The 27,786-nt window shown below is 40.0% G+C and overlaps 1 protein-coding gene across 4 annotated transcripts in view; it reads left to right on the forward strand.

Moving 5' to 3' along the window:
- Window positions 1-27,786, forward strand: part of trip12 (thyroid hormone receptor interactor 12) — a 39,760-nt gene that overhangs the window by 1,298 nt on the left and 10,676 nt on the right. For 3 of the 4 annotated variants that reach the window (XM_027026373.2, XM_027026375.2, XM_027026376.2), the window contains 23 exons: window positions 1,788-1,817; window positions 5,720-5,866; window positions 7,025-7,926; window positions 14,121-14,226; window positions 14,408-14,544; window positions 14,725-14,808; window positions 15,005-15,100; window positions 16,239-16,390; window positions 16,541-16,576; window positions 16,722-16,817; window positions 16,913-17,005; window positions 17,289-17,450; window positions 18,024-18,092; window positions 18,198-18,363; window positions 23,057-23,174; window positions 23,393-23,549; window positions 23,700-23,853; window positions 23,999-24,227; window positions 25,672-25,790; window positions 26,126-26,330; window positions 26,483-26,583; window positions 26,775-26,949; window positions 27,085-27,226. In XM_027026373.2, the coding sequence (XP_026882174.2) occupies window positions 5,769-5,866; window positions 7,025-7,926; window positions 14,121-14,226; window positions 14,408-14,544; window positions 14,725-14,808; window positions 15,005-15,100; window positions 16,239-16,390; window positions 16,541-16,576; window positions 16,722-16,817; window positions 16,913-17,005; window positions 17,289-17,450; window positions 18,024-18,092; window positions 18,198-18,363; window positions 23,057-23,174; window positions 23,393-23,549; window positions 23,700-23,853; window positions 23,999-24,227; window positions 25,672-25,790; window positions 26,126-26,330; window positions 26,483-26,583; window positions 26,775-26,949; window positions 27,085-27,226 (3,597 nt within the window). In that variant the 5' untranslated portion in view covers window positions 1,788-1,817; window positions 5,720-5,768. The remainder of the gene's footprint in view (window positions 1-1,787; window positions 1,818-5,719; window positions 5,867-7,024; window positions 7,927-14,120; window positions 14,227-14,407; window positions 14,545-14,724; window positions 14,809-15,004; window positions 15,101-16,238; window positions 16,391-16,540; window positions 16,577-16,721; window positions 16,818-16,912; window positions 17,006-17,288; window positions 17,451-18,023; window positions 18,093-18,197; window positions 18,364-23,056; window positions 23,175-23,392; window positions 23,550-23,699; window positions 23,854-23,998; window positions 24,228-25,671; window positions 25,791-26,125; window positions 26,331-26,482; window positions 26,584-26,774; window positions 26,950-27,084; window positions 27,227-27,786) is intronic. The other variant, XM_027026377.2, reaches the window with a different exon arrangement.

Here is a 27,786-nt window from a genome sequence, read left to right on the forward strand (position 1 = left end):
TTTGTCTAAATTACATAGGGAGTCATAATTGTCAATTGTTGGGGAAGCAGAGCTAGTTTGCTATCTAGCTAGCTATGCATCTGTGTCTCGTTTAAGTTAGTTTGTGTTGCAGTGGTGGATTTTCTGCTCCCAGTACAGGTGTTTATTGTTTAGGAAACAAGGCCTCAAATTTAGTTATTACATATTTAATATGATCTTATCCATGTGTCAAACTGAGACCAGTGGTGCTGGCATGCTAACTAGCGTAATACGTCAGATTGGGCCTCTTGAGTAAGAAAATAAACTTGGTCAGATATGGCAAGGTAAACATTGCAGCCAAAATAATTAGGAACGTTAAATTCATCATTCCGTCATTGTTACATTTTTTAAGTGATAAATACATTGAATTAAAATCTAGTTTAAAAAAAACAGACTACAATAATCGTACAGGCCCGAACATGGCCTTGATAATTATGTCGTATTTTCACGTGAACATTTTCAGTATACGTAAGTATAAGTTTAAACTATTTGCATGATATAACCTAATATTCAGGAACGACATAAGGAGTTTTTAAATTCTTCGGTTTCTCGTTATCGTTTATTAGCTCATTTAACATCTCTGTTAAATTCTCTAACTAAATTACTCCTACGTTTTGTACAAGTGTGATACTGAAATAGCTAGCTGGTTGCATTTTGGAATAATTCACTCTTTGTATCTCAGATTTAATAACATTTTTACTTAATTGGAGGGTAGGGTGAGGATGACAGTTGACTGTTCATAAGAGATCTTGCTGTTTTAGTCTATGTTCATCTAAATAAGGATCTCTTTTTAAAGAAGGAAGCCTACATTCTGAATATGTTCACATGTGATTTGAAAGGATTAGCACTTTGGTATTCTCAATTTACCAAAAGGGTAAAACATCATTGCACAAGCCAACATGAGAAAATACAAAAGAGATCACTGTTTGAGGTGAACACACAATTTACACAAATGTAATGCACTTTAAATTTTGTAAATAATCAGCAATGCAACCAATCCCAAGTTTGATAACGTAAACGTTAAAAATCTAGATACAGATTGAGTGTTCTTATGCAGTCAATTGTCAATTCAACACAGTGCTTTTCAGTTGACATTGATTATTGTAAGTGCAACTTAACCCAAATGTAGTAATGTAAAATTTAAGTAATTTTAATTTGCTTTAAAGTAGAAATGTCACACTTTGCTGTCTTGTTGGCCAGTTTGCTCACCACGTCATATTAGTGGCTCACTGCTTGTCACATGACTAGCCCTGAAGCTAAACCATGTGTGTGGGAAAACTGGTTTAAAAAAAGACTTCTTCCAAGCTAAAATTTCAGGAGATGTGAAACATTGAATGGATTTCACATTTAAACAGTACACATTTTCTTGACGTTTTAAGAGGGAACCTTTTGCTCATTTAACTTGCATCTTAGTACGGCCTATTACTTCTACCATTTGGTTTTTCTTTTGTGTCTTTTTTGGTGGATTAGCTCTTTTAAAGAGGTACCCTTATAGATTACTGTGTAATGTCTTTGAATTTTCTTGAGTCCAGTAACATTCCTATAAGCATTTAGATTCTCCTGAGCCAGGGAATTGCATTTGGTAATGATTTCTGTCTTATTATAAAAGCAAAATGGCTGCCACATCAATCGTTTGTGTAATTAAGCTGCTTTCTGAAGGTTTTTGTACCACCATTACCAAATTACAATGTATGATCAACAGAAGGTATTTTCACTTATTTTCTTGTTCCCTTCCCATTTCTCCTCATCACCACCAATTTTCATCCTAGGCTGCCGGTTGGGGCATTTGCACACGGCTGGTAAGTTCCCACAATCTTCTGCTTCCTTTTCAGGCACACAGGGTGATGGGCAGATCTCTAATTGGGCAGTGGCTGCTAAATTGGAGAGCATACACAACACCAATACTGGCAGTATAGAACCAGGAAGAATAACCAAACTTGTTCATTCAAAATACATGTATAATATACTTTTAAAAAGAGAGCTTGTCTGCCTACTCCCCATATGCCTTTACTGTCTGTACCTGAAAAGTTTATCCAACATTGCCATCTTTCTTGTAACCTCACCAACCATTTGAAGTTTAGGAGTAATACTGATTGATTGAAAACAGCACTGGCGTCTATTCATGATATTACTCAACACCAGTGTATTGTAATCATGCTGTAGATGTACAAGTTAAAGCATTGGTTTCCTGGTGCCAAGTTTGCTATAAACATTTTTTCAGTGAATATAATAGAATATGCTGAAGGAGCATTGTTTGAGAAGGTATTCACATTCATTAACATTCACATTTATTTACTTACAACATTTGACATTTCTTGACAATATTTAACATGTATGCCTACATGTTTGTTTCTCCTCTTAAGCAACTCGAATCAGTATGTTGTATGCAGAGCTCTCAGCATTGTCTCTGGCTTTGTGTATTCATATTGTGCATTTCATCCTGCATTTGTCATAAAACATGTAAGAATAAATGAGTGAAATATCTGGTGGGTGTGCTATCAAAAATATTTTAATAATGATCATGAAGTTTAGGTTTACTACTAAGTTTATTAGTGGTAAAAAGTGCTGTGTGTAGGGTAAACATCTCAAATATTTATTATAAAGAAAATCTAGTCATAGACAAAATGATAGGTCATGGTTACTGTTATTTTTGCTTAGAGAAGGGGACATTAAAATATGTGTTGACAGGATTTTCAAAGTACTTGCAGTAATGTGTTTGTTTACATGCACAATAATCAAATTGATACTTCAGAGCATGCATAAAACCTTTTCACCAAAACATGACACCATCTCTGTCAGGGTCTTGTGGAATATTTGGCAGAGGTTTTGTTTATTCCTTAAAAATGTACTTCAAATTGGTAGTGAAAGTGTTGGGATTCCATTTGACCTATTTTTAAAAATTGATTACTTTGGCAGGGTAGATTTAAGGGAAATCAGATATATATTGCTTATATCGGTGTCAATCTGAATAATTCATTTGGCAGATGTTCTTAATGTCGATTAATCTCTTCCCTGATTATGAGCTTGCCAACCTTACAAGACCATTACAATGTCAAGGATATGTATTGTTATTACTGTTTTTTCAGTTTTATGGTGTTGGGGTTCTGTTTTGCTCTCTTTAAGATAACAACTAATAATTATAGATTAAGATTTAGGTCTATCTAAATATAGAAGTCTGCACTCTGTCAGAACTCTTGGGTGTCCTTAGAGAAGCAAAGTGTGCCTTATGTGACACATGTGATTCAGATTTGTGTGTATGTACACAGTTGTGCATGGGAGGTGGAGGGTGAGATCTTGCAGAGACACTTTCCAGATTGTAGCCATTGAGGCATACTATTGTTGGGTTTATGGGAACCTTTGAGAACTTTTATGATGTGGTTCTTCACTGGCTTTTATAGAAATTTGGCAGTGCTGACATGATTCATTTGGCAAACCTCACTGCCCTCTGCAGAGCAGGCTTTGTGGTTTTTTGAACTGTAGTTCTTTGGCTGTAGTTCTTTGGCTCTTTGATGTTCCTAGTGAGGATATTCTCTTCCTGGTGAAAGGTGCTTATTTTGTCTCATTGTGTTAGATGTAGATCTGTCCTTGTACATTTTCCGCCAGCATCAGTAAAGGATATACTAAGGAAAAGATTATGACTAAAAGAAAGTGAATTGTGAACCAGATTGGATTTGGTATAGTAGACACCAATGCTACCAGAGGGCTCCTGTTTCGAAGATTGGGGAGGGCTGTTTCTGTTTTTCTTTGCGCTTTTTTTTATTGCCACCCTCATGTATAAATCTTGTCGAGTCCTTTTTTTGGAAGCTATATCCTTCATTGGGCTATTGACTATATCATATGAGGATCAAATACCCCCCTCCCCCAGTCAACGCTCGTCAACCATCATACTATTGATCTGCTTTGTATGTGCCATGGCACAATATATGAGAAACTCATTGAGGCACCTTAGTGTCATCCTGATTGAGTGGGTGCTTTAGAGCATTAATTTGTGGAATTTGACTTCTTAAACTTGGAAACGGAGAACAGGATAGTTGTGTATGTGGAATTGATCATGGATTGGTTGAGGGGCAAAGGTTGGAGTGGCTCAGTAATAAGGGCTATTGAGACTTCATACAAAAAGCTGTAGAATGGAAAGAGATATTTAACTGTAATTGTTGAGTAAGATGGTCAGGTTTAGTAAGCTAGTCAAAAGGTAGGTATATAAAGATCGTGGTCAGTAATCAAGCAAGCTTGGACCCAACCTGTTCTGTTTGCCATGCTTTTTCAACTTTGCCTCCACCTCAGTGACGAGTGTTGTAAATACTGCTTTAGTCACTAAGAAGACCTGGTGGCAGTGTTTACAGCTTGCCTAGTGTTGTCTTTACAAGTGTGCATTCCCTTTCAGCCGTAAAACATACTTGTACGTTTCAGATTTTTACATTTTTTAATGGTACCTTAGTTCAAAACCATCCATAAGAGGATGGAAACTAGCTCATTCTCATGTAAATATGCATCTTAAAATGTCACAGCATGCTATACAAAACATATCTGCAGAACCTCCAACAAGAATGTGTCCCCTTTGGAGTTTAATTGGGGAAACAGCAAGACCAATATTTCCTTTAGTAAGCATATGATTCACATGGGCTATGTCATGAATTAGGGCTGTGCAATATGGCAAAAATATGATAACACTTTTTTTTTTCTCCCCTGGATTTTTTTTCAGTATTGATGTATTACAGTATATTATTTGATAATGTTGCCAGTTTGAAGAGTATCCTGAAGAGTATGACTGAAGGAAACCATAGGGTTCAATAGTTAAACTTTAGAATATTTGCAAAAGTAGAATAATGTAAGCATTTACCTGTGCAAACATGCTTTATCTGCCTTAACAAAATCTCTATTTTAACAAAATAAAGTAATATTAATTATGTCCTGGTTTTACATCTCAAATATTTTAAAGGTAGAAATCTGTGTAAAAAGTGCAAAATGTAACCACTGTAATCTAGTCATTATGCTACATATGAGTTTGTCACATCATTAATACTGCTTGTTATATCCTTGCTCCTTTTTAATTGCTTTTCATATGGAGTAATGGCTGCAAAAGACAATATGATTTATTGTTGTTTTGGTAAACCCTCACTAGCAATGCTAAAATGTGGGCTTGTCGCTGTGGTTTCTGGGATTCACCCTTCAGGTAATGAAAAATGCGAGTTGTTTCCTGTCTTGATTTGCCCAGACCAACAACATATTTAGCAGGATGTCTTAATCTATGCCTCATCACTTTTCAGATATGCAAAGCACTTGCATATAACTGATGCTGTGGTAACTTTTGTCAACATTTTCCTTTGGAGGATATCAAGTGTTCGCATTTTATGTTTGCTTTTATGGCACTATTATTGCTTTTATGCCACTGGTTCCACTTTTCCTAGTTTTGAGAAAGTTCTTTAGCACCGGTAGCATATCTATATTTTATTGAATTAAAATGTTAAATGCTGTCAACGTTGTCAACATATTGTATTGCGATTCTGTTTCAAGATCATTTTATTGCCCAGCACTAATGTGAGTCAAATTTAATTGAAAGAATTAGTGATAACTAATCCCTCACCTGGAGCCACAAGAACATTTGAACTAAACAAATGTTATGGCAAATTTGTTGACTCTCTCATGTTCACACTGCCTTCTTGACTGTCTGCCTGCCTGCCTGCCTGTCTCTCTCCCTTAGTGAATGGTAGTGTCTAGAAAGGGTATGTCCCTTCAGGAGAGAGGTGCCAATGTCCAACCGGCCTAATTCCAATCCAGGGGGGTCACTGCGCCGTTCACAGAGGAACACAGCCGCGGCCCAGCCACTAGACCATATACTCACAGGAAGGTCAGTGCATTCACAATGCATACTGTGTGTTGTAGAAAGAGTGCTGCTTTCTGTGGATGTGTGCATGTGTGTGCATGCATTTGCAAGATAGTAAATAAGGCTGTTTTGTTTTTTGTTTGTTGTTGTTGTTTTACTTTCTTGCATGGATAAACATTTAAAATTATGATTAAAGACTTTACAGCTGTACAAACTTATTACAGTTCACATTTTCTGTTGTAGTCATTAATAAGCCTGATGGGTTGGTATTTCTGAGGGTATAAGTAGAATTGAAACTAAGGTTTTACTGTTATTTCCCATCCCACATACATTCGCTCTATAATTTCCAACCTCTTCAGGTTGCAGTCAGAGCACGCCAAAAAAAACCCAAAAAAAAACGCAAAATCCCCTCCTGAAAGTAGATAATTTACTAAAGCTTCCAAAGCCCCACCCAGCTCAGCTGTTGGCTCTGTCTGTGGCCACACCTCCCAAAGGTACTACTAATTCTCTGCTGGACTTGGGGTGTGTGTGTTGTGGGGTGGGGGAGGAGGTTTAAGAGGGTGTATTAGAATATGGACAGAGTGTTATGATTTAGCTGCACTCCTTTTGTGAATGTTTGTGTGCAAAGCATGGTACAAACTTGCTCCCTGTTTTAATGTACTGCATGTGGGTTTGGTGGATTGAGAATGAAAATCAAGAGTATTGTGCTGGTTTGGTCTGCTCATTGCCAACACATCGAGCACTTTCACATATAAAAGGTTGCATTCATTTAGAGACCATTTTGTGACACGATCTGTTCTTAAGTAATTAAGTTTAGTTTGATCATTGGCTAATCTGGTACTTGCTGTAGACCTGAGTCCTGTACATTGTAATCATAAACTGGCAATAATGACACTCTAGCTGTACTAGAAAAGCAAATGTATTATGTGAAAACGCCCTATACATAGCTTTGTCTAAGATCTTGGTGTCTTTGTTCTGCTTTCTTACTATATTATTGTATGTAGTAATATTTTTCTTCCTCACTTTTTTTTTCTCACCCATTCTTTCTGGTCTGCATGTTGTTGTTGTTTTGTTTTTTTTTGTTTTTTTCCTACTGTATTCATTCTTGTGTGGGTGTTTCACCTCCTTTGCCCTTTTTTCTCTGTCTGTCTCTGTATTTCTCTCTGTCTGGGTGGTGTGCAGAAGCAGTCTCTCTCTATCTGTGGGAACCCACTCAGCGTCAGATTCAGCTCTGACTTCAGAGGCAGCAGGGAGTTCAGGTCAGCAGGAGCAGCGTGAAGGCGGCAGCAGCAGCCACGCTCTCAAACGCAGTTCTGCCCCTGAGCACAACAGCACCTACTCACCAAGCCCAGCCAAGCGGCCCAAAGCCCTGCCTGGCCCCCATCCTCTGGAGAGAGCCAGCACCTCTGAGACGCCTGTGCCTGGAACCCCAGAGCCCAAGCGTCCGCACAGCACCAAATCCAAAAAGAGACGCTTAGCTGCCGAGCCCCCTGCCCCTCCAAGCAGGGTCCTGAGCAGGAAGAGCGGCCCCTGTCCCGGCCCCAGTGGGGTCTCTGCCGCCTCCTCCCACAAACGCAAGAAGGCAGACACTTCATCCTCCTCCTCTTCCTCGTCCCTCCCTAGCTCCAGCAGAGCGGCGGGCCTTCTGCCACCCCGCAGCGAGGGCGGCCGGCCAGCCAAACCCACCAAGCTGGCGTCCAAATCGGCTGCGTCAGCCAAAGCTGGGTGTGGCACCGTGACTGATTCCTCTTCTTCCTCAGCTTCTTCCTCCTCCTCCTCTTCTTCCTCGTCGTCTTCAACAGCTGCAGGTGTGAACAGCTGTGCCCCGCCACAGGGCGCTCGGCTGAAGCAGGGTAAGGACCAGAGCAAGGCCCGTCGCTCTCGCTCTGCCTCTTCGCCCTCCCCCCGTAGGAGCAGCCGTGATAAGGAGCAGGCCAAAGCCAGTGGATCCTCCAAATTTGAGTGGACATCCCGCTTCAACTCCAAAGTGAACCTGCCAAAGCCCAGATTGTCTTTGCCTGGATCTTCCAAGCCCGAGAGCTCGTCTAAGCCTGGACCATCGGGACTACAGGCCAAGCTTGCAAGTGAGTCACCCACACAGAGAAGATGGTTTGAGGCAGCAGGCACAAAATATATCCCTTGGGATTTTTTATTTGCTTTTACTTTTGATTACATTTGATTATATCTTTTTTCTTTCACTTTTGCCTCTTTGTTGGAGTCATGCTGCATGAGAGAGGATAGCAACACAAGATGCTCTCTGTTTTGGCTATAAGATAGGAGGACTGAATCCCAACTGCCAAGTCGGCAAGTTTCTCTTTATCTAGGCAGTTATGGTATGGCAGATAAACTTTTTGTATGCAAGATATGGAGAGGTATACTGTTGTAGCTCTAGTATTGCTAGAGCTCTGGATTCCATCTGAGACTAGGACTGGACACCTTGTGTAGACTGCAAGATTTTGCTAACTCTACACATGTCTGCAAAAGCAAAGACACTTCACACATGCATGCACACACTACATATTATAGACTCAGATTGTAAGTGTAGATTTATGATAAACTCAGTTTGCATGAATACTCTCACATTCATTCAGCAATTCCCCCCATCAGCAAGTGAACAGTCTGGCTGTGCATAATTTAATATTATATCATATAAAGCATAACTAATCCTTCCACACTGGTCATGTGCTCTTCTTTGAAGTGCCTAGCAGAGTTTAGGCAGTCCTGGCCTGTTCTCAAATCCAAGTCACCCATCATCCCCTGATAAACGATTTCTAACGGGCTCACATCCATTCCTCTCTGTGACTTGGTCCTGGTGGTGGGCTCTCATCGGGCCAAGGGAACTAGCTCGAATTTCAGCCCAACTTGGTGCCAGTATGCTGGGCTAAAAATACTCACTAGCTGCTGCTGCTACAGTAGCTTATGGGTCGGTACTCTCACTGGATGAGTGCGGAGGTAGCACAGTATTTTACTGTTGATACACAGCCAGGCAGGTGAGGCTAGCAGAAATTTGGAGACTCTAAAAGCTCAGGTAGGTCAGAACATAGGCATGTATAGACTTATGGGAACTTGAATCAACAGTGGTGCTGAACTGCAAAACTATAAATGAGAGCTTTGGGCATGATTGCACTGGGGTGTCAGACTTTACAGGGCACATGCAGTGTGCTGCCTTATTTTTGTGGCACCGATGGCTGATCAGGAACTAGAATAGGAATGAAATGCACGTGTACAGCATGCCCTCTGCTTTTATTTTGTGTCCGGACCCCTTTGGTTCTGTGTACATTGTGTTATTAGGTCAGAATTGGGTAAGAATTGGTCCATACTGAGCTAAGTTGAACTGCTTTTTGATTGGGGAGTAATTTGGGATGATGGCAGAAAGGGTGTGGTGCCATAAACTAAGACAGTTCTCAGCCTGGAATAGGGGTTCAACCAGCTGCAGGGGGGTTGGGGGCAGGCCACCAGGCTCGGAGCTGGATATGGCTGTGGGATGATTCACCAGGTCATCAATGGAATCTCTTTCTCAACCCACCCCCTGCCCTGGCCAAGAAATATTGTAGTTTAATCTGGATGTAAATGTGTGCACCCTTACCAAGTATGTTTTCTTTTTCTTTCCCTTAGTCACTGTGTCTGTGTTTCTGTGCTTAGAGATTCATATGTCTCAAACACACATGCATACGGGGGGGGGCACTTTTTGGACGACACTTTTACTGTTTCCATTTAGACTCTGGCCAGGGCATTAGCCTGATGGTATTCTTAACATTGTCCTATCTATTCTCACATGTGGGTATGTATTTGATAGTGACTACAAAGCATTTCTGTAGCATTTCTAGACAAGGACGTATACCAAATGCTGGAAACATATAAATGCCTCTGTGTGTGGGTCCCTGTTTGTCTGTGTTTTTGTATGTGTGGGTCTGTCTGCGTTTGTGTCTGCCTTTGTGTGTGCATGCCTGTATTTGTCTTTGTTGGTCTATGTGTGCCTCTCTTTCTGCATGTGCACTATCCAACGTAACACTTTTTCTCCTGCTGGCCCCTGTAGGCAAATAAAAGAGCAAAAAAAAAAAAGCTGTTGGCTGTGTTTTGGAAGTTGTTTGAAACTAGCTTTAGCCAGTTAGTTAACATCCCAGGTGAACTGACTAGTGACTGTAATTGATGTAAACGCTGTCACTGCGGTTCTGTGTCTGTTTGCTTGTGTGCAGTCTTTCTCTGTGGTTTTCATAAGTGGTCAAGTAACTAATTTTAGTGATCATTTGCTAAGCTACAGACCTGTTCACATAGTGTACCTAATTCTTTTTGTTGGTTTTTGTCTTACTGTTGCATCAGAATTAGTGTAGCCTTGCTATTCTATTTTTTTGTAATGGCATATTCATTAGTGTATATATAACATAACATAACATAACATAACATTTTCATTGTTCACTCCAATGTTTTGCCACGTTTTGCCTATTGCCACTAAAGGCCTTACTAAGCGAGCTGAAAAGAGAATTTATACCAATGTAATGGATAGATGATGTGATTCATTCCTAGATCAGTAAACAGCCTGTTGTACTTTCCTCCTGTAAGCCCACAGGGAGGCTAGTTTTTGAATCTGCTACACTCAAATTAGTTTTTTCTGACCACATTTGCAGCAGTGTTGTTGGTGTAGCCATTGAATGGCTGGTGTGCCAGGTCATCTGTGATCTTAGGCCATGAAGTTAGGTAGTCATACACGCTTCAATACTGCAATTGAGATTCAGGTGAGCAAGGGTGAGTGTGGTGTAAACCTTGTTTCTTACTCAGAAATTACTATGTTATTAAAACAGTGTTCTTCTCTATTCATGCTAATGGCTTATTCCATCACTGCATGTCAGCATATGTGAGTGCTGCCAAAGCATTATGGTAGGTGAGCTCAGGTTGGGATGTAAGAAACACTTAGCCCATATTGCAAATTCACTTTAATATCAAGCCCAGTACTTGACATACCTGTTCTTTCCCTATCTCATCCTGTGGAGCATGTCTCCCTAAGAGACAATCTGATGTACTCTACATGCTAAGTGCATGCTAGTGGAATGTTGCATGCTAAGTGCGTGCTAGCAGTACTTGCGCATGTCTAGGGCTGCAGTAATGGGTGGTGGTGGTTGTTGTTGTTATTGGTTGTTGTTTACTATTTATAATAGTAAATGTATAAAAGAGAATATGACAGGTCTATTACAATGAACTTTATATTTTAGAAAAAACTTTTTTTTTTCTTATATAGCATACAGCATCTATCCAAACTAAACCTAATTTAGTGTATTTAAGTGATATATTACATCCTTGGTTTTGAATAAAACATTTTCTGAAATGCAAAATCAAATAAGTAAATAAAAAATGTAATAATTCAAATGTATTTTAGAAAGGGCATGTGTGGCACATCCATTTGAGTCATTAAACATTTATTTTGAAGAAGCTGGTGTAGCGAGGCTAAGTGACTGTTGGTATATATGACAAACACAAAATAGTTTGGTTTACACACACAAAATATAACCAGGTAAAACTAAGTAATTTGCTACTTTACCTAACCTTTACAGTGCACTTGGGCATCAACATGAACGTAGGAAAAGGTTTTTGAAAATGGCTAAAACAGCAGTTTATTACTTCCCCAATGTACAAAAGGTGATTCCCTAGCAGTATTTGTTAATTCATTCAGTTCATTGATTCATTTGAAATATGATTGTAGGTAACTTACTTCATTTCATTTACTATAATGCATACTGCATAGATCCAAAAATGTAAAATTGTGCCTGGTAACCTTCTGTAAAATAACAGCAGAATGACTGCTTGACCTCCTGAGTCAGGCACGAGCACCCTGTGTTGTGGTACATTACCACCACGCTATAACATTGTTTTTGTATGCTCCTACATTTTTGTTGTTGGCAAGCCTAGTATCCACATTGGAACTTGGGGATATTGTGGGTATAGTTATATGGATTAAAAGAAGTTTTGATGCAAATAATTTTATTTATTTATTTATTTATTTTAGTTTCTTAGTAGGCTACTGGTGTCCATGTTTCTGACCAAGATGTCAAACAGTCTCCAGAGGGTGGCATGAGGGCCCTACATCATCTAGTGGGACACACAGCCCAGCATTGTGCAACTTCATTGGCATTCACCAGAGAACACCTGAATTGGCAGGCCATTAGTGCCTTGTTCTTTTCACAGATAAGAGTAGGTTTACACAGATATGAGTGTGACGCATGAAACAGTGAAGATGCTGTGGTGAATGTTATGCTGCCTGCAACATCATCCAGCACGAGTTGTTCAGTGGTGTCTCAGTAATGGTCTGGAGAGGCATATCCTTGATTGTCAGCGGTACCCTGACTGTTAGGTGTCGGGGTGAAATCTTCAGAGCCATTGACAAGATCTTATTCTGGTGCAGTGGGCTGTGGTTTTCTCTTCGGTATTAAACTACAGGCCAGTGCCCGGCCTCGTGACCAGTGTGTGTAGGCAGTTCCTGGATGATGGTCATTGATGCCATTGACTGGCTCTCATGTTCCCTAGACTTGAATCCAGTTGAGAAATTTCCAGACTGTGCAGGAACTCACTGGTGCCCTGATCCATGTCTGGGATGAGATCCTCCAGGACACTATCCGCTATCTCATCAAGAGCAGGCCCAGACGTTGCATGCATAAAAGTACAGTGGGACCATACACTCTACTAAGTTGCATTGAAGTGCTGTGATTAAAATTCATTCATATTCAGTCAGCTTGTGATTTTGAATCCAGTCTTCCAGTCCTTGATAATTTTAATTTCTATTGACCATTGTCATTGAAGTGCAATTTGTTGAGAACAAAATGATGCACAATTTATATTAAAGATTTTTATCTTGGCTCTTTCAGTAGTTAGAATCCGATGTGTGATTTAAGTGTTCCATTAATTTTTTTTGAGCAATGTATAAACCTCATTGTTATAATTGTGCTGTTCACGTGCTTTCTGCACATAGTCAAAAAAATTTAAAGGATTACGCATCTATTTTGTTTATTTATTACATTTTAAAGTAGTAGTACTACCAGTTCAGAATCAATTTCCAACAAACATGGTAACAGTCTGTGATTGGTTTGCTTGCATGTGAGTTAAAATGCCCTCTCTGGTTAAAGTAGAAAGCTCCAGAGCTGATTCAGTAGTGTGGCTAATAGTATGCTGACAGTCACAACTTTAACTTGCAACATTGCTGCTTCTTAATCAACTAGCAAAAGCTAAATTATGCAAATGTAATGCAACAATTTATTAGAAAAATCTTTGTAAATGGTAAACAAAACAAAAAAATATTGCATACTTAATAGTCATTTCTTGGACCTTGTCGAATGCTTATAGGGCACAAAGACACAAACATTCATCTCAAGAATGGAATATTTTTAATTAAAGCCAAAAAAGGTACTGATTGGCCAAATCCCTTGTTGTTTTGTTCTGCCAGATGGTGATGTGAATGTTTTGAAATAAAAGTACCAAATATCCTACAGCTGTAATGATTTGGGCTATAGTTTATACAGTTGAATGTGCTGAGGGAAAATAAATTAACCAGCATAGTCATGTGCAGCCATGTTTCTTAACTCCAAGCCAAAAATAAATGCTTTCATTTAGTTATGGTCAGCAAGACCTTGTTTTTTTTTCTCGTTCATTAAATATCCACCATGTATGATGGTCACAAATGTGCTAGAAGTGGCAGCAGAAGTACCAATGTAACATGTTTGCCCAGTGGATTAGTGTATTTCCCATCAAGTTAAAATGGGGTTTTCTCTTCAGTGCAACTCTTATTTTGCATAGTGAATTCTTAAAATATACTAACTTCTGAAGTACGTTTGAGAAGACTCTGGATACAAAAATCTTGAGAGATTCTGTACAGTGTTTGAAAACCCACAAAGCAATGGTGTTGCTCAGAATATGATAATTTTTTCTACATATATTAAATTTGCCTGTTTTGAGCACTTTTCTTACTCAAGTCTGTGAATGTACAGTAACCTGAACATTTATTTTATTCTGTTTTTTTTTTCCCCCAGTACTTTTAATAAAGCTAAAACCAAAAATAGCCTAACCTGTAATATAATATTACAAATGGCGTTTGTTTCCTATAGCACTGAAGAGAAAAACAAAAACTTTAATGCAGGTGTTTTGGAATATCAAAGTATTTTCAGTATTTTGTAACAAAGTAATAGGTGAATATTTGTAATATAGGTTTATATTACAAAGGTTATGTATTTGCAAATATAGGTTTAAGGAAGCCTGTGTGTGTGTGTGTGTGTGTGTGTGTGTGTGTGTGTGTTAGGTTTGAGAAAGTCCAGTAAGAAACGTAGTGAGTCTCCCCCAGCAGAGCTCCCCAGTTTTCGGAGGAGCACACGGCAGAAGACCACGGGCTCCTGCGCCAGCACAAGGTCAGTGCTTCATTACTTTGGTATGTCATGGTATGTGTGAGAGAAAGAGATCTACCACAGGCATTCTCTACAGCTCTAGGTTGGTGGCACTTTCTGCTTAATCTGCTTTTTGTCTCAAGTATTAGATTTGTATACTGTAATCATAGTTGGTGCTCAGTACTCTTTCATATGTCGTTGTCAGTCGGCGAGGCTCAGGCCTGGGAAAGCGTGGGGCAGCCGATACTCGCCGACAGGACAAAATGGCTGACTCCGATAACAACCAGGATGGTGCCAATTCATCAACTGCGCGCACAGAGGAGGCCCCCCAGGGAGCTTCAGGTACGGGAGCGTGCAGTGATGGAGTCTCAAACGCATGCAAATGCATTCACATGTCAAACTCACCTCTTTCATAGATACAGCCAGATAACTTGCAGTAAATTCCCTCCGGCCCAACCATCTTGACCTGTGATTTGTTGATGGGAATTTACAATTGACTTAATTTCTGTCTTATCTCTGCAGCTTCTAGCTCAGTTGCAGGAGCTGTAGGCATGACCACTTCTGGGGAGAGTGAGTCAGACGACTCTGAAATGGGTAGACTCCAAGGTATAGCCACCATTCACATGGTTGCTTTAGTAGAAACTGCTGTAGCCACTGTGTAAATTATGAGCCTTCACTAATTGCCGGGCTTACAGCAGACTGTACCCTGTGTTGTCAGGGTCTGTTGTTTAAATTTTCTGGCATGTTTCTCTCTGGTTGTCTTGTTCTTTGCTTTGCAATAAAAGTTCATTTCTCCCTGCAGCTCTCCTGGAAGCCCGTGGTCTCCCACCTCATCTGTTCGGGCCCCTCGGGCCCCGCATGTCCCAGCTGTTTCATCGCACCATCGGCAGTGGAGCCAGTTAGTAACCATTCCATATACGTTATCTTCCTTTGGTTGCGACATGTTTTGGTTTCTTTTAACCCACTGATGTCTCAAGGGATTCTCTGTTTTTGCAAATTTTCTTACATTTACTTTAAAGGTACTTACTTATAGCATGATGGTCATGATTCAGTGCAAAAAGAAATATGGCCCGTAAAACTGAAATTGAGGTCCAATTTTAGAAGTTTCATATGCCCTCTGAAAACATTAGTTGCAATAGGTTTACCAAAAGTTTACAAAAGTACTGAAATACATTTGAGTAAAGCAGCACATAGGTATGTGTAATACATTGTCTAAAATGACACTCTAGATATTTATTTAGCCATACTGAATGGTATTCACCTACACTTTCACACAAAGTTTACAAAGTAAGCACTCATGGACAGTCAATTTTGTCTATCAAACATTTTCCACTGAAGCAACATTTAGCTAACTAGTAGTAGACAGTGTGCCTAAATATGACCATAGCTATCCATTCCAATATCCGTATTGTAAAATAACATGCATTTAGCCATCGATCTCTTATTTTTTATTCTTCATCAAAGGAATCAAACGCCTCTGGCTCTGAAGCGCAATTATCTTCTTCACTACTTTCCAAAATGGCTGCAACTTCAGCAGCTGTAAACATTTTGCACAATTTAACTAGGTGTCGATTGAACGAGAGAGATTTCTGACGACATGAGGGGTGACGCCTTAGTGATTTCATGATTGTCTATTGGTTACTTTCACACAAATTGATGCACACATTCATCAATTATGGTAGTAGATGGGTAAGACTTCCATGACGAGCGAATGACATGGGACAAGGCAGATGACATGTATTTTAACCTATATCTCCTAGCCTTCCATAGGCTCTTATCTTCCACTACCGACAAAATTGAATTGGCGTCACAAAATGATTTAAACGATATTTATTCTGTTATTGCAAAGATATTCATTAAAAAATTTGAAATATCGAAGCAGACACACAAGTGCATACATCAACCACAACGGGTTAACCCCAAACGTCTACTACTCATTTCTACTACCTACCCGTCCCACTCATGTCTTTCTTTCCCACTATCTCATCTTGCCCAACTTCTCTCTGATGCTTCACCTCTTACCCGTTTTCTCTTAGGTTCTAAGGCTCAACAGCTCCTGCAGGGCCTGCAGGCTACAGGAGATGAGTCACAGCAGTTGCAGGCTGCTATAGAAATGTGCCAGCTGCTGGTTATGGGCAATGAGGAGACACTGGGAGGATTCCCCGTTAAGAGCGTTGTACCTGCCCTGGTCAGTGTCTACCCCTCCAACTCTCTCTTTCTGTCTTAACTCTGCATGTGTGGTGAAGCTATCCTGGTTCTTTTGTGCAACAGCTGATTTGAGATGCATTTATGTGTTAAGACTTGGCATGTCCTCAACTCCTCTTTTGTCTTTTCACAGATCACACTTTTACAAATGGAGCATAATTTTGATATAGTGAGTATAAGTAATACTTCATATATATATATATATATATATAATATAAAAATATATAATATAAAAATAAGAGGTTCAGGGAGAAATCTTGTTGAGTGAGGTGTGTGTGTGTGTGTGTGTGTGTGTGTGTGTGTTCGTTCTCCAGATGAACCATGCCTCTCGTGCTCTTACCTACATGATGGAGGCTTTGCCCCGCTCCTCCGCTGTGGTGGTAGATGCCATCCCTGTCTTCCTGGAAAAGGTGAACAACCCTTTAGTCCAGCCAAAATACATGGAATCCATGTTGATTGTGAGAAGGAAGTTAAATGCATGTTTCAACTCTTACTCTGCTAACAGCTTCAGGTTATCCAGTTTATTGATGTGGCAGAACAAGCTCTGACTGCCCTGGAAATGTTGTCACGGAGGCACAGCAAGGCAATCCTGCAGGCTGTGAGTACAGAACACACTACTACTCAGCTTTAGTCTGCGAACTAGACATGTGTGCAGGCATGTGTGTAGGAATTAAACAATATGAAGGTAGTCAAAAGTACCCCACACACACTCCACTGATGAAGCATTTGTATTAGCCACTAATTTACACTAATATACAGAGTTTAATTGTAGTTGGAGGGACCATTCGTGGATCCTGTCCCTTCAAACCTGTTCAGGGTCAGGTGGATGTTGCAGTTTGATTACCCATGTGCCTGAACTTGATTTACCCCTTCCTCTGTAGGGTGGACTTGCCGATTGCTTGTTGTACCTGGAGTTTTTCAGCATTAATGCCCAGAGAAACGCCTTGGCCATAGCTGCTAACTGCTGTCAGAGTATCACCCCGGATGAGTTCCACTTTGTGGCTGACTCTCTCCCTCTGCTCACGCAGAGGCTCACCCACCAGGTCAGAGCTCCAACCCCTCACACTCGACTCACAGGACCTTAGGATGATTCTTAAATGGCACCTTCGCGTCTCTTAAATTGAGAGCCACTACAGTGTGATCCCTACATCTTGTGTCCAGTCCTTTGAGCACATCTGTGATTGAAACATTAATGTAATTTACACTACACCTGCTTGTTCAGGTGTGGTGGTGGTGATGTTTTTGTTTTTTTGGGAGGGGGTTGTTTTTTTGTGGTAGATGAATAAAAATTGTAAATTTAATATGAAATTTTTTTTTTTTGGTTGGTTGTGTGTTAAATTTGGCCTTGCTTGGTGCATTTGTTTTTTTTGGGTTTTTTTTTCATTGTGAAAGTGAATCAGACTGCATGTTGTCTAATTGATAAAAGGATTTATGTAGTTTTATGTACATTAAATGCATGTTGCATTGATCTTATTAGTGATTTTGTTTTCTCGCTCGTTTTTTCACGATGACTCCCTATTCTGCTGTGGCCCTCGGTTGAGAATAACTTTTTTACTTTCTTTAACTGTCTTGTGATAGTTTATTGTTGGCTCCCTTTCTTCTCCTTTCTCCTGTAGGATAAGAAATCTGTGGAAAGCACATGTCTCTGTTTTGCTAGGCTGGTAGACAACTTTCAGCATGAAGAGGTGAGATATGAAGACACATGCGTGCTGAGTGTGAGATTAGCCTTAGTCTCAACTAAAGTACAGGTACAAGGTTAGTGTGTTGACTTCATCTTTTGTCTGGTGTAGAACCTTCTGCAGCAGGTGGCATCACGGGACCTGCTAACCAACATCCAGCAGCTGTTGGTGGTTACACCCCCTGTGCTCAGCTCTGGAATGTTCATCATGGTTGTGCGCATGTTCTCACTGATGTGCTCCAACTGTCCCACCCTGGCCGTGCAGCTAATGAAGCAGAGTGAGTCTCTTGCTCGCCTGCTTTCTCACTGTGTAATTGTCACACTCTCACTCACTTCACTGTGCAGCTGTTGAAGCAGTGTAAAGGCTGAATTATACATGTACGAAGATTTGCGCATCCACAAACGTGTGGTTGTGATAGGCAGACATTGCATAACATGAACGTATGCATTGGGGGCAGAATCCAATTAAGAATGTATTAATGAGCAACGTAGAAAGTCTGGCGCCCAGTAGTGTCCCCATATGAACTGAAGGAAAATGGTGGAAAAAATAAAGAAAGAAGTGCTTGAACTTTCTCTGCTCCTGGCCTGGGGTCCCCACTCTTGGCCTTAATTTTATTAATCTTCACCTAAGGTTTGTCTTTTCTGTTTCTAAGATTTTATACTGATTTCATCATTCTTGTACAATTTTAAGGGCTTGTCATATAAATGTGTGTAACATCATACCTTTTCTGCAGACAAATCTTTAAACTGCTCTGTGCTGTTTTTCTGCTACTTTGGGTCGGGTATCACTTGGGTCTTGTGAGCAGCCACCAACTACCGGATATCCAATTGGCATTGATGCACAGATTTAGATTTTGGTTTTGGAGGTGTGCATGGCAGGGCATATGCCAACCACTTTGTGCCATTCCAATTCATGTCCCCCTTCTCTGCAATGGGATGCAGATACATTTAATTGGATCTTCGCAAAAGTATAAATCAGCCATAAGCCACGCATGGACACACACCTCACCATGCAGTTGTTAAAGCAGAGTAGGCCAATATGCTTTTTCTTAAGCACTTGTGCACGCATACATAATCTAAACACATCTCTAACTGTGCGCATCTGAGCCTAGAACAAGCCCTGTTGTGCTGAGACACAAACTTATAGTGGTGTTATATTACACTAGTGGGTATTTATCCTGAGAATCTGCCTCTCGTTTAGCCATCATTTTCAGATTTCAGGAGCAGGGAGACTTTTTTTTTTTTTTTAATATAAAGATGAAGGAGGAGTTGTCCTGCAGATACTGTTTAGAGGGCTTTAGCATTTTTAGGGTCAGCTATAGGGCCACATTATAATAGTCAAATAAATGCAGTTGCACATCAGCATGAATTTGTGTAAACTCTTCCTTAGCTGGTAATCTATGATTCGGTTACCATCTGAGGACTAGGAGGCACCTAAGAGAAATTTCAGAGTTGGCTGTTGGGTAAGGTGCAACATTGTGTCTGTGTGTGTGTGTGTGTGTGTGTGTGTGTGTGTGTGTGTGTGTGTGTGTGTGTGTGTCTGTGTGTGTGTGTTCTCCTCTGAGCACAGTAAGTCCGGCATTTTTGTTGGTCTGTTTTAGCCAGACCATGTAGTTGGTGCATTTTTGCTGGTTGCCCCATTGTTCAAATATGCATGCACAAGGAATCTAGCTAACCATCTTTCAGTTTAGCAGACTTCTAATTTGTAAGCAGTGAGTGATAACAGAGATATTTGGTAATTTTTTAATACACTACATCTGCAGATACACTGTACATTGACCTTGCGCTCAGGAAAAATAAAGAACGATGGTAGTAACCAATTTCTTTATTTATTTATTTTTGCTGGGAAGAAAGTCACTTTTGTCATTTTGAAATGATTGCAGAGATGGGATGCATGTTGGCTAAAGTTGTCATTTAATTTGGGTGTGTATCTTAAAACCCCTAAGTGCACCTCCAGTTTTAAGATAATTTTTGAATAATTTGTAACTGTTCACTAGTTATTTGAAATTGTACATATAGTACAATAATCATTCAGGATTCTAATTAAGATACAGATATTCAAAATGGACACTTTGACCAAGACATTCATTCACATCTAGGATTATTTAGGTTCCAATCGAGCTCATCTAATACGGAAGAAAATTTCCAAAAACAAAAGCACCTTCTATTTTTGTGGTTTATAATGTGTGTTTGGATGCTGGAGATTCATTTTCAGGCATGACACTGATGAGTCAGGAAATGTAGAGCTTGTCAAATAAAGTGAACAATTTTGAGCAGATACATGAAATTACTCAATAACTACACAATTTTCCACTAGGTGTCCTAGACATTTTCAAAGTGCCCCAAAACCTTCATTATAACTATATTATAGCTTAGTTGGTAGAGTAAACAATTTAGCTTCATTGCTGTTAGGCTAAAAGGTTATGCTGGGGGAAATGCTGTAAATGCTGCAATATCGTGAAGAAATGGTATGCTTTCTTATTTATACTTACTATTTGTAGCAGGATTACAGGTTTTTCTGCCATTGAATGGAAACATCCAGTTATCCACATCTATTCAAGAACACTGCTACATGAGTAACGTCCATTTTGTGGTAATTAAAGGCTTGCGTGTAATGTGTTAGGATACGAAGGAAAGGAATGCGTGTTTTTGTACAAAGACCTAATAAGCAAGCAATTGATGAACTTTGCTAACATTCCATATACTTTTAAAATGTCACGAAGTTGCTTTGATGGTAAATGAAAATCTGAAGTTATCTTATACCGGAAGCATGTTTTAAAAGGCCATTTAGAAGGACAGGCATGATTGTTGTGGAAATTTACCAAAAGAACACACTATTCAGTGTGGGATTTCTGGTGAACGGTTGCATGTAGACAGCTGAAAGTCTGTAAACAGGTACTTGTATTAGACCTAAGAAATTTTATGTTGATAGCTGTACAGTATTAGAATATTCGATTTTATCAAGCTAGAGGGTGCAGGTGCAGAAGGAGGTTAACTTTTAAAAGAAGGGGTGTGAGGTGGTACTGTTACATAAATGTGTAGCTATGTAAATATTGAATGTTCTTACATCAACCATGTTGTCATTTTCTAATATTACTGTGTTTTGGCTTAGTCATCTAACATTTTTATTTCATTGTATTTAAAATTGTAAGTGAGCAGTGAATGATGCATATATATCAGCTGCTTTTCTCAAGTTGCTAGCATACACATTATTTACTGGAAGTTGCAGAGACCAGAGGCAAGTTTAGCACAATAGTGTAGTGAATGCATTACTCCAAGTTGATGATGAATGGATGTGTGGATGCATTAGTGCATCTGTAGCCATGTGTTGGCCCATATTTATATTGACCATTATGCTGTTTACTTGGCTAGCTATAGGCATAAGTGCATGTACTAAGCTTAACTTGCTAGTTTGAAATCTAGCCACATTTCGGTCTAAATAACGTTAATTGGCAAACGTTGAGAGATACCTGGGACATTAGTGGCCACACTAGTCATATTGTTCAAAAGATGTTGTGCATTAATTGAAAGTTTGGTTAAAGTAGGCTTGCTTACTTTGCTTATTCATTTATTTGTTCAATTATAATAACAACCTTTATCTGAAATGTTAACTACTGTATTTTCTTGTTATCTGTATGCACTGATAGAAGCAACCAGGGAATATCTGTGAGCATAAATGATCTGCTCAAACACTTCTTGTTATCTATGATTAGTATATCCATGATTAGTAATTTGTGCTAGTACAGGTTGAAATGCCATTACTGCCCTTGCTATGAAGTGTTCCGTGGGATAAAGCTTTGTTTTCTGACTTTATGTAGGGCCATGAAATTAATATGGCACTTTGGTGTGCTTTGAAAGTGTTTGTCTATCTATTAGATGAAGATAACACAAGTAAACGCACAATGCAGTTTTTAAATGAAGGTTGTGATTAAGGGGGGAAGAAAATTCCAAACGTCCATGACCCTGTGTGAAAAAGTGATGACCTCCCCCCCCCCATTAAAACATAAATTAACTGTGGTTTATCACAGCTTTGGAAAGCTGAGTTCAATTTCTGTAGCCACCTCCAGGCCTGATTACTGCCACACCTGTTCTCAGTCAAGAAATCACTTAAATAGGACCTGCCTGACAAAGTGAAGTAGACCAAAAGATCGTCAAAAGTTAGATGGCATGCTGCTATCCAAAGAAATTCTGGAACAAATGAGATACAAAGTAATTGAGATCTCATCAGGCTGGAAAAGCCATTACTAAAGCTTTGGGACTCCAGCGAACCACAGTGAGAGCCATTATCCACAAATAGCGATAACATGGAGCAGTGGTGACTGTTCCCAGGAGTGGCCGGTGGACCAAAATCCAATGTGGCCAAATTACAACAATTCTGCAAAGATGAGTGGGCCAAAATTCTTCCACAGCGCGGTAAAAGACTAATTGCCATTTATCGCAAATGCTTGATTGCATTTGTTGCTGCTAAGGGTGGCCCAACCAGTTATTAGATTTGGGGGGCAATCACTTTTTCACACAGGGCCATGTAGGTTTGGATTTTTTTCCCCATAACAATAAAAAGCTTAATTTAAAAACTGCATTTTGTGTTTACTTGTGTTATATTTGTCTAATATTTAAGTTACTTTGATCTGAAACATTTCAGTGTGACAAACATGCAAAAAAATAAGATATCAGGAACGGTGCAAACACTTTTTCACACCACTGTAGAATAAGTTCTGAACTGAACAAATTAAATGGGGTGTCCCAGGCGGAAATGCTATGTAAACCAAAAAAATCCACAGCTCGTAGTCCCAGCTCCTGTGGTAATGAAAACAATTGGTAAATACACACTTAATAATGAACACATACATGTGGTTTTCATGTAATACATGATGGTAATGTATTCACCATTAAATATTGTTTGCCATGGCACAAACTGCAAGTAAATAGTGCACAATAGGTCAATAATTGTCTTTGTCTGTTTGTACTCAGATATAGCGGAGACTCTGCGCTTTCTGCTGTGTGGGGCATCTAACGGAAGTTGTCAGGAGCAGATTGATCTGGTACCCAGGAGCCCCCAAGAGCTTTATGAGCTCACCTCCCTTATCTGGTTTGCACTTTGTTTCTCTTGCTTTGCAATTGTGGCTCCTACCACACCCTGGCTGTCCTGAGGGGGGAAAAAAAAGAAAAAAAGACAGACAGTCATTAGCTATTTTGGTGCTAACCTCATGTTAAACCACACTGCTAACAAAATCCTGGTGGTGTTATAAAAATCTCTACCTTATTCCATGCTTGCTTGCTCTTTCTCTCTCTGTGCACACGCCTTAGTGAGCTGATGCCATGTCTGCCAAGAGAGGGCATTTTTGCTGTGGATTCCATGCTGAAGAAGGGCAGTGCCCATACTACAGAGGGTGCTGTCTGGCAATGGAGAGACGACAGAGGCCTGTGGCATCCTTACAACCGCATTGACAGCCGTATCATTGAGGTACTTGAAGACCGGAGCATTATATGTGAATTATGAGCGATTCATAATGTGCGCAGATTAGGATGGATCCGGTTTCTGATGGTTAACAATATGACTGTGTCGGTGTTTGTGTGCATGTGTGGTTCTTTTTGTGTGTTTCTGTGCTGTCAGACGGCTCATCAGAATGGCGAAGATGAGATTAGTCTATCAACGCTTGGCCGTGTTTACACCATTGACTTCAACTCTATGCAGCAGATTAATGAGGATACTGGCACCGCCCGTGGCATCCAGAGAAAACCCAACCCACTGGCCAACCCCAGTGCTGGTGAGTGAGAGAAACAGAGACAAGCACGATCTGTGTATCCACATGTTAATTCACACACTTGAGGATTTCAGTAAACACCCTGACATAATATTGTTAGTCTCTCCCTTTATCTTATCTTTTCCTGCTGTGTGTACCTGCCTGTCAGGAGGCCACCTGGAAGTGCGTGGTGAGGATGCACGTGCTCAGCTCATGAAGGAGGACCCAGAGCTGGCGAAGTGTTTTATAAAGACATTGTTTGGTGTGCTCTATGAGGTGTACAGCTCTTCTGCTGGACCTGCAGTCAGACACAAGTGCCTTAGAGCCATCCTGCGAATCATCTACTTTGCTGATGCTGAACTCCTGAAGGATGTACTGCGTAACCATGCTGTCTCCAGGTTAGTCAATGACCACAATGCTGGTGGTGGTGTGGCATGTGTTTCTAGAATGCTTTCTGAACAGTCAATTGGGAATATGTGAGTGCCCTGTTTGACTTTTACAAAATTGGTATAAAGTAACTACCACTATTACTTGGTATATAAAGCAGTGACTATCAAATGTCCATGTTCCACCATAATCCAGTGGAAATTTGGGTGACCTTTTGATGAAATAATGCTAATTTGAAATGGAATGTTTTTACAACAAAGGCAGTTGTGGTTCTGTGCCATGCTTGGCGAGTAATTGGGGGTTAGTATGAAGCAGTGCAGCATCATGGACAAAACAAACACTTTTTAATATTGTGTTCTGACATCTTGCCTTCAGTCATCTGAAATATTTCTTATTTGGAATATTCTGCATGCTCAATTGTGTTGCTGCTGACACAGTGTCAGCAAGCCTGGGCTTAAGAGGGTCATGTCTTAACTCTGAGACATGAGCTTGAATCTTGATGACTGCTAGGACTTTTCTCCTCCAAGCACACTCAGACAAACTACATGGCACAGGCTGGTTTCAAATATCTTGAAGAAAGCATTTGCTTGGTTAATCTCCCTAATTGGCAGGAGCAGTACAGTTGTGACCAAAGGTTTTGAGACTAAAAGCCAAAGTTTTTTGTTGAAGTTTACTGCCTGTTTTTTCTTCTTTTTTTTTTTTCTTTTGTTTTTGTTTGTCAGATGTTTATATGGTATAGAGTACGGTTATTAGCATTTCATACGTTTAACTTTTTACTGGCAAATGCATCCAGTTCAAGCAAAGAATTAATATTTACTGTGTAGAAGCTTTTAAGACCTCTGCAATTTGCCTTGGCATGCTGCATATCAGCTTCTGGGCAAAAGCTTAACTGAATAGCCCATTCTTAACTGAACAGCCCATTCTTACCTAATCAGTGCTTGGAGTGATCAGTTTCTGTGTTTGTGTGTTCACCCTCTTTTTGAGGGTTGACCACAGGTTCTCAAATGGGATTGAGATCTGGGGAGTTTCCTGGCCATGGACCCAACATTTCAATGTTTTGATCATCACTTTTGCCTTGTGACATGCTGTGATGTCATACTGGAAAAAGCATTGTTGTTCACCAAATTGCGATTGTGATTGTGATTAAGTTAATTTTCATGGCAAGGAATAAGTTTGCAATTCATCTGAACACTCTTCACAAGCTAGAGTTAATGCAAATTGCACTGAAGCAGCAAACTTTGTGAAAACCTAATCCTGTGCTAGTCTCAACTTTTGGCCAAGACTATATTGAAACTGGTGATGCCAAACAACAAGGCTGGTAATTGGCATCTTAATAATAAATTAAATACGCTTGTTTTATTTGATTTTATGCCCACACAAAGTATGAATATGGTGTATGGCAGTGTTGAATGAATCGTTCTGCGGCATTGCTGAACACGTGTGTTCTGTCCATAGCCACATTGCGTCCATGCTGTCCAGCCAGGACATGAAGATCGTTGTGGGCTCTCTGCAGATGGCTGAAATCCTTATGCAGAAACTGCCTGATGTGTTCAATGTGTATTTCAGAAGAGAAGGTAAATGGGAAAACATTTACACTTGCGGCAACGTGTGCACAAATGGACATTTCTCCACAAGATGACAGCCTCTCTAACTAAATGTGTTCAATTAAAACAAACAAAGAAGAACTTATTGGAGTCATTTAAAGAGTGTGATATGAGCACTGCATCCTTTTAATGATTAAAGCCCTTAATCTTCATCTTTGTTTATTTGCTGAAAGTAATTCTTTAAAATAATCCTCACTAGACCTCATGATAACATGCTACACAACTCCAAAAATTATTTTTCACACTTGTGTGTCTGTCTGTCTGTCTGTCTGTCTGTCTGTCTCTTTGTTTGGTAATTTGTTCAGGTGTAATGCACCAGGTGAAGAACTTGGCAGAGTCTGAGACGTTCCTCACAAGCCCACCTAAAGCTTGCACAAGTGGCACAACCAGTCTGTGCACCACCACTATCACCGCTGCAACCACGACAGCTGCCTCAAGTGTCACACAAGACTTGGGTTCGCCCAGCTTTCAACACAGCATGGACGACTCACTGGACCTTAGCCCACAGGGGTACAGATACATGCGCACACAGAGAGAGTGCTCCTAGCAAGCAATCAAGTAGCAATAACATGAATTGTTCTTTTGGTTTGTGTAAGCAAAGTTTATATTTTAGCATAAATAAAATACTGGGGTGGGTGTTTGTGGGTGTGTGCACCTGTCAGTCGGCTGAGTGATGTTTTGAAGAGGAAACGGCTGCCCAAGAGAGGACCCCGCCGTCCCAAATACTCTCCTCCCAGAGATGATGACAAAGTAGACAATCAGGGTAAGTTATGTCTCACTGACTTTTTACATAGCATGGTAAGTCTCATCACACATGCAGAATGCCTGTTTATGCTGTCTCTATGGTAATTTGTGATCATTGCTTTGATATTAACTTGCACATTTGTTTAGTTTGAATGAATAATTTTAGCATTCTTAAAACAAGAATTTGACTGTGACCCCACACACCCTCAGCTAAGAGTCCGACAACTACCCCATCTCCCAAGTCCTCCTTCCTGGCTAGTCTGAATCCCAAAACCTGGGGGAAGCTGGGAACACAAACCAACAGCGCCACCTCAGAGCCTTCTCGCACAGCTGGGGTCAGCGGCCTTGCCCGCACCGCACCTAAAGATTCCATCTCTAATAACAGGTATGGTCACACAGTTCTTGTTTCTTGCAGTTCTCTAGCAAGTTTGTTTAGATGAGTGCTCTGTGTAGGGCTTTGACCCTGTTTCACCTTATGCTGTGCTTGTGTGCCCCCCTGTCTACTCTCTTCTTACGACAGGGATAAGATTAAAGTGTGGATAAAGGAGCAGGCCAGTAAATTTGTGGAGCACTATTTTAACTCTGAAAATATTGATGGCAGCAACCCTGCACTGAATGTACTGCAGAGACTCTGTACTGCAACAGAACAGCTCCACCTGCAGGTAAATGCTCACATTGTGATCAGAACTACTCATAAATGCGTTATACATACATAGTGTGTATGTGGGATAAAAATGAATGAGAATCCAGTTTATTTCTCAAGTACATTTAAAAACAGCCAAAGCTGACCAAATTGCTGTGCAAAAATACAATATGATTAAATAATATAAATTAATAGCAGGATAAAATTTAACCAAACAACCAAAACTGAGAAATAGAAACCATAAAATGCCATACCAAAGCTATATAAATCAACAATTGAATATGGGACGTTCTTAAATCAGCCATACTCATAAACCAAGGAAAAAGGTTGAGCGTTGAAGCTAGATTTAAATTTTGCGATAGAAGGAGCCTTCATCTTAGTTGGTAGATCATTCCACAAATTTGGATTACTATCCGAAAATGTAGTCTCCCTTGAGTTTTGATCAAGATCTCAGAACTGTAAGCAGTAATTTGCTTGAGAACCTAAGGGAGCTGCTAGAAGTGTATGGGCAGAGCAACTTGCAGATATACTGTGGTGCCAGGCCATGCAATGCCATAAAAATAAACAACAAAATCTTAA

This window comes from Electrophorus electricus, chromosome 4 (assembly GCF_013358815.1).
Source record: "Electrophorus electricus isolate fEleEle1 chromosome 4, fEleEle1.pri, whole genome shotgun sequence".
In the NCBI taxonomy this organism is placed as follows: Eukaryota; Metazoa; Chordata; class Actinopteri; order Gymnotiformes; family Gymnotidae; genus Electrophorus; species Electrophorus electricus.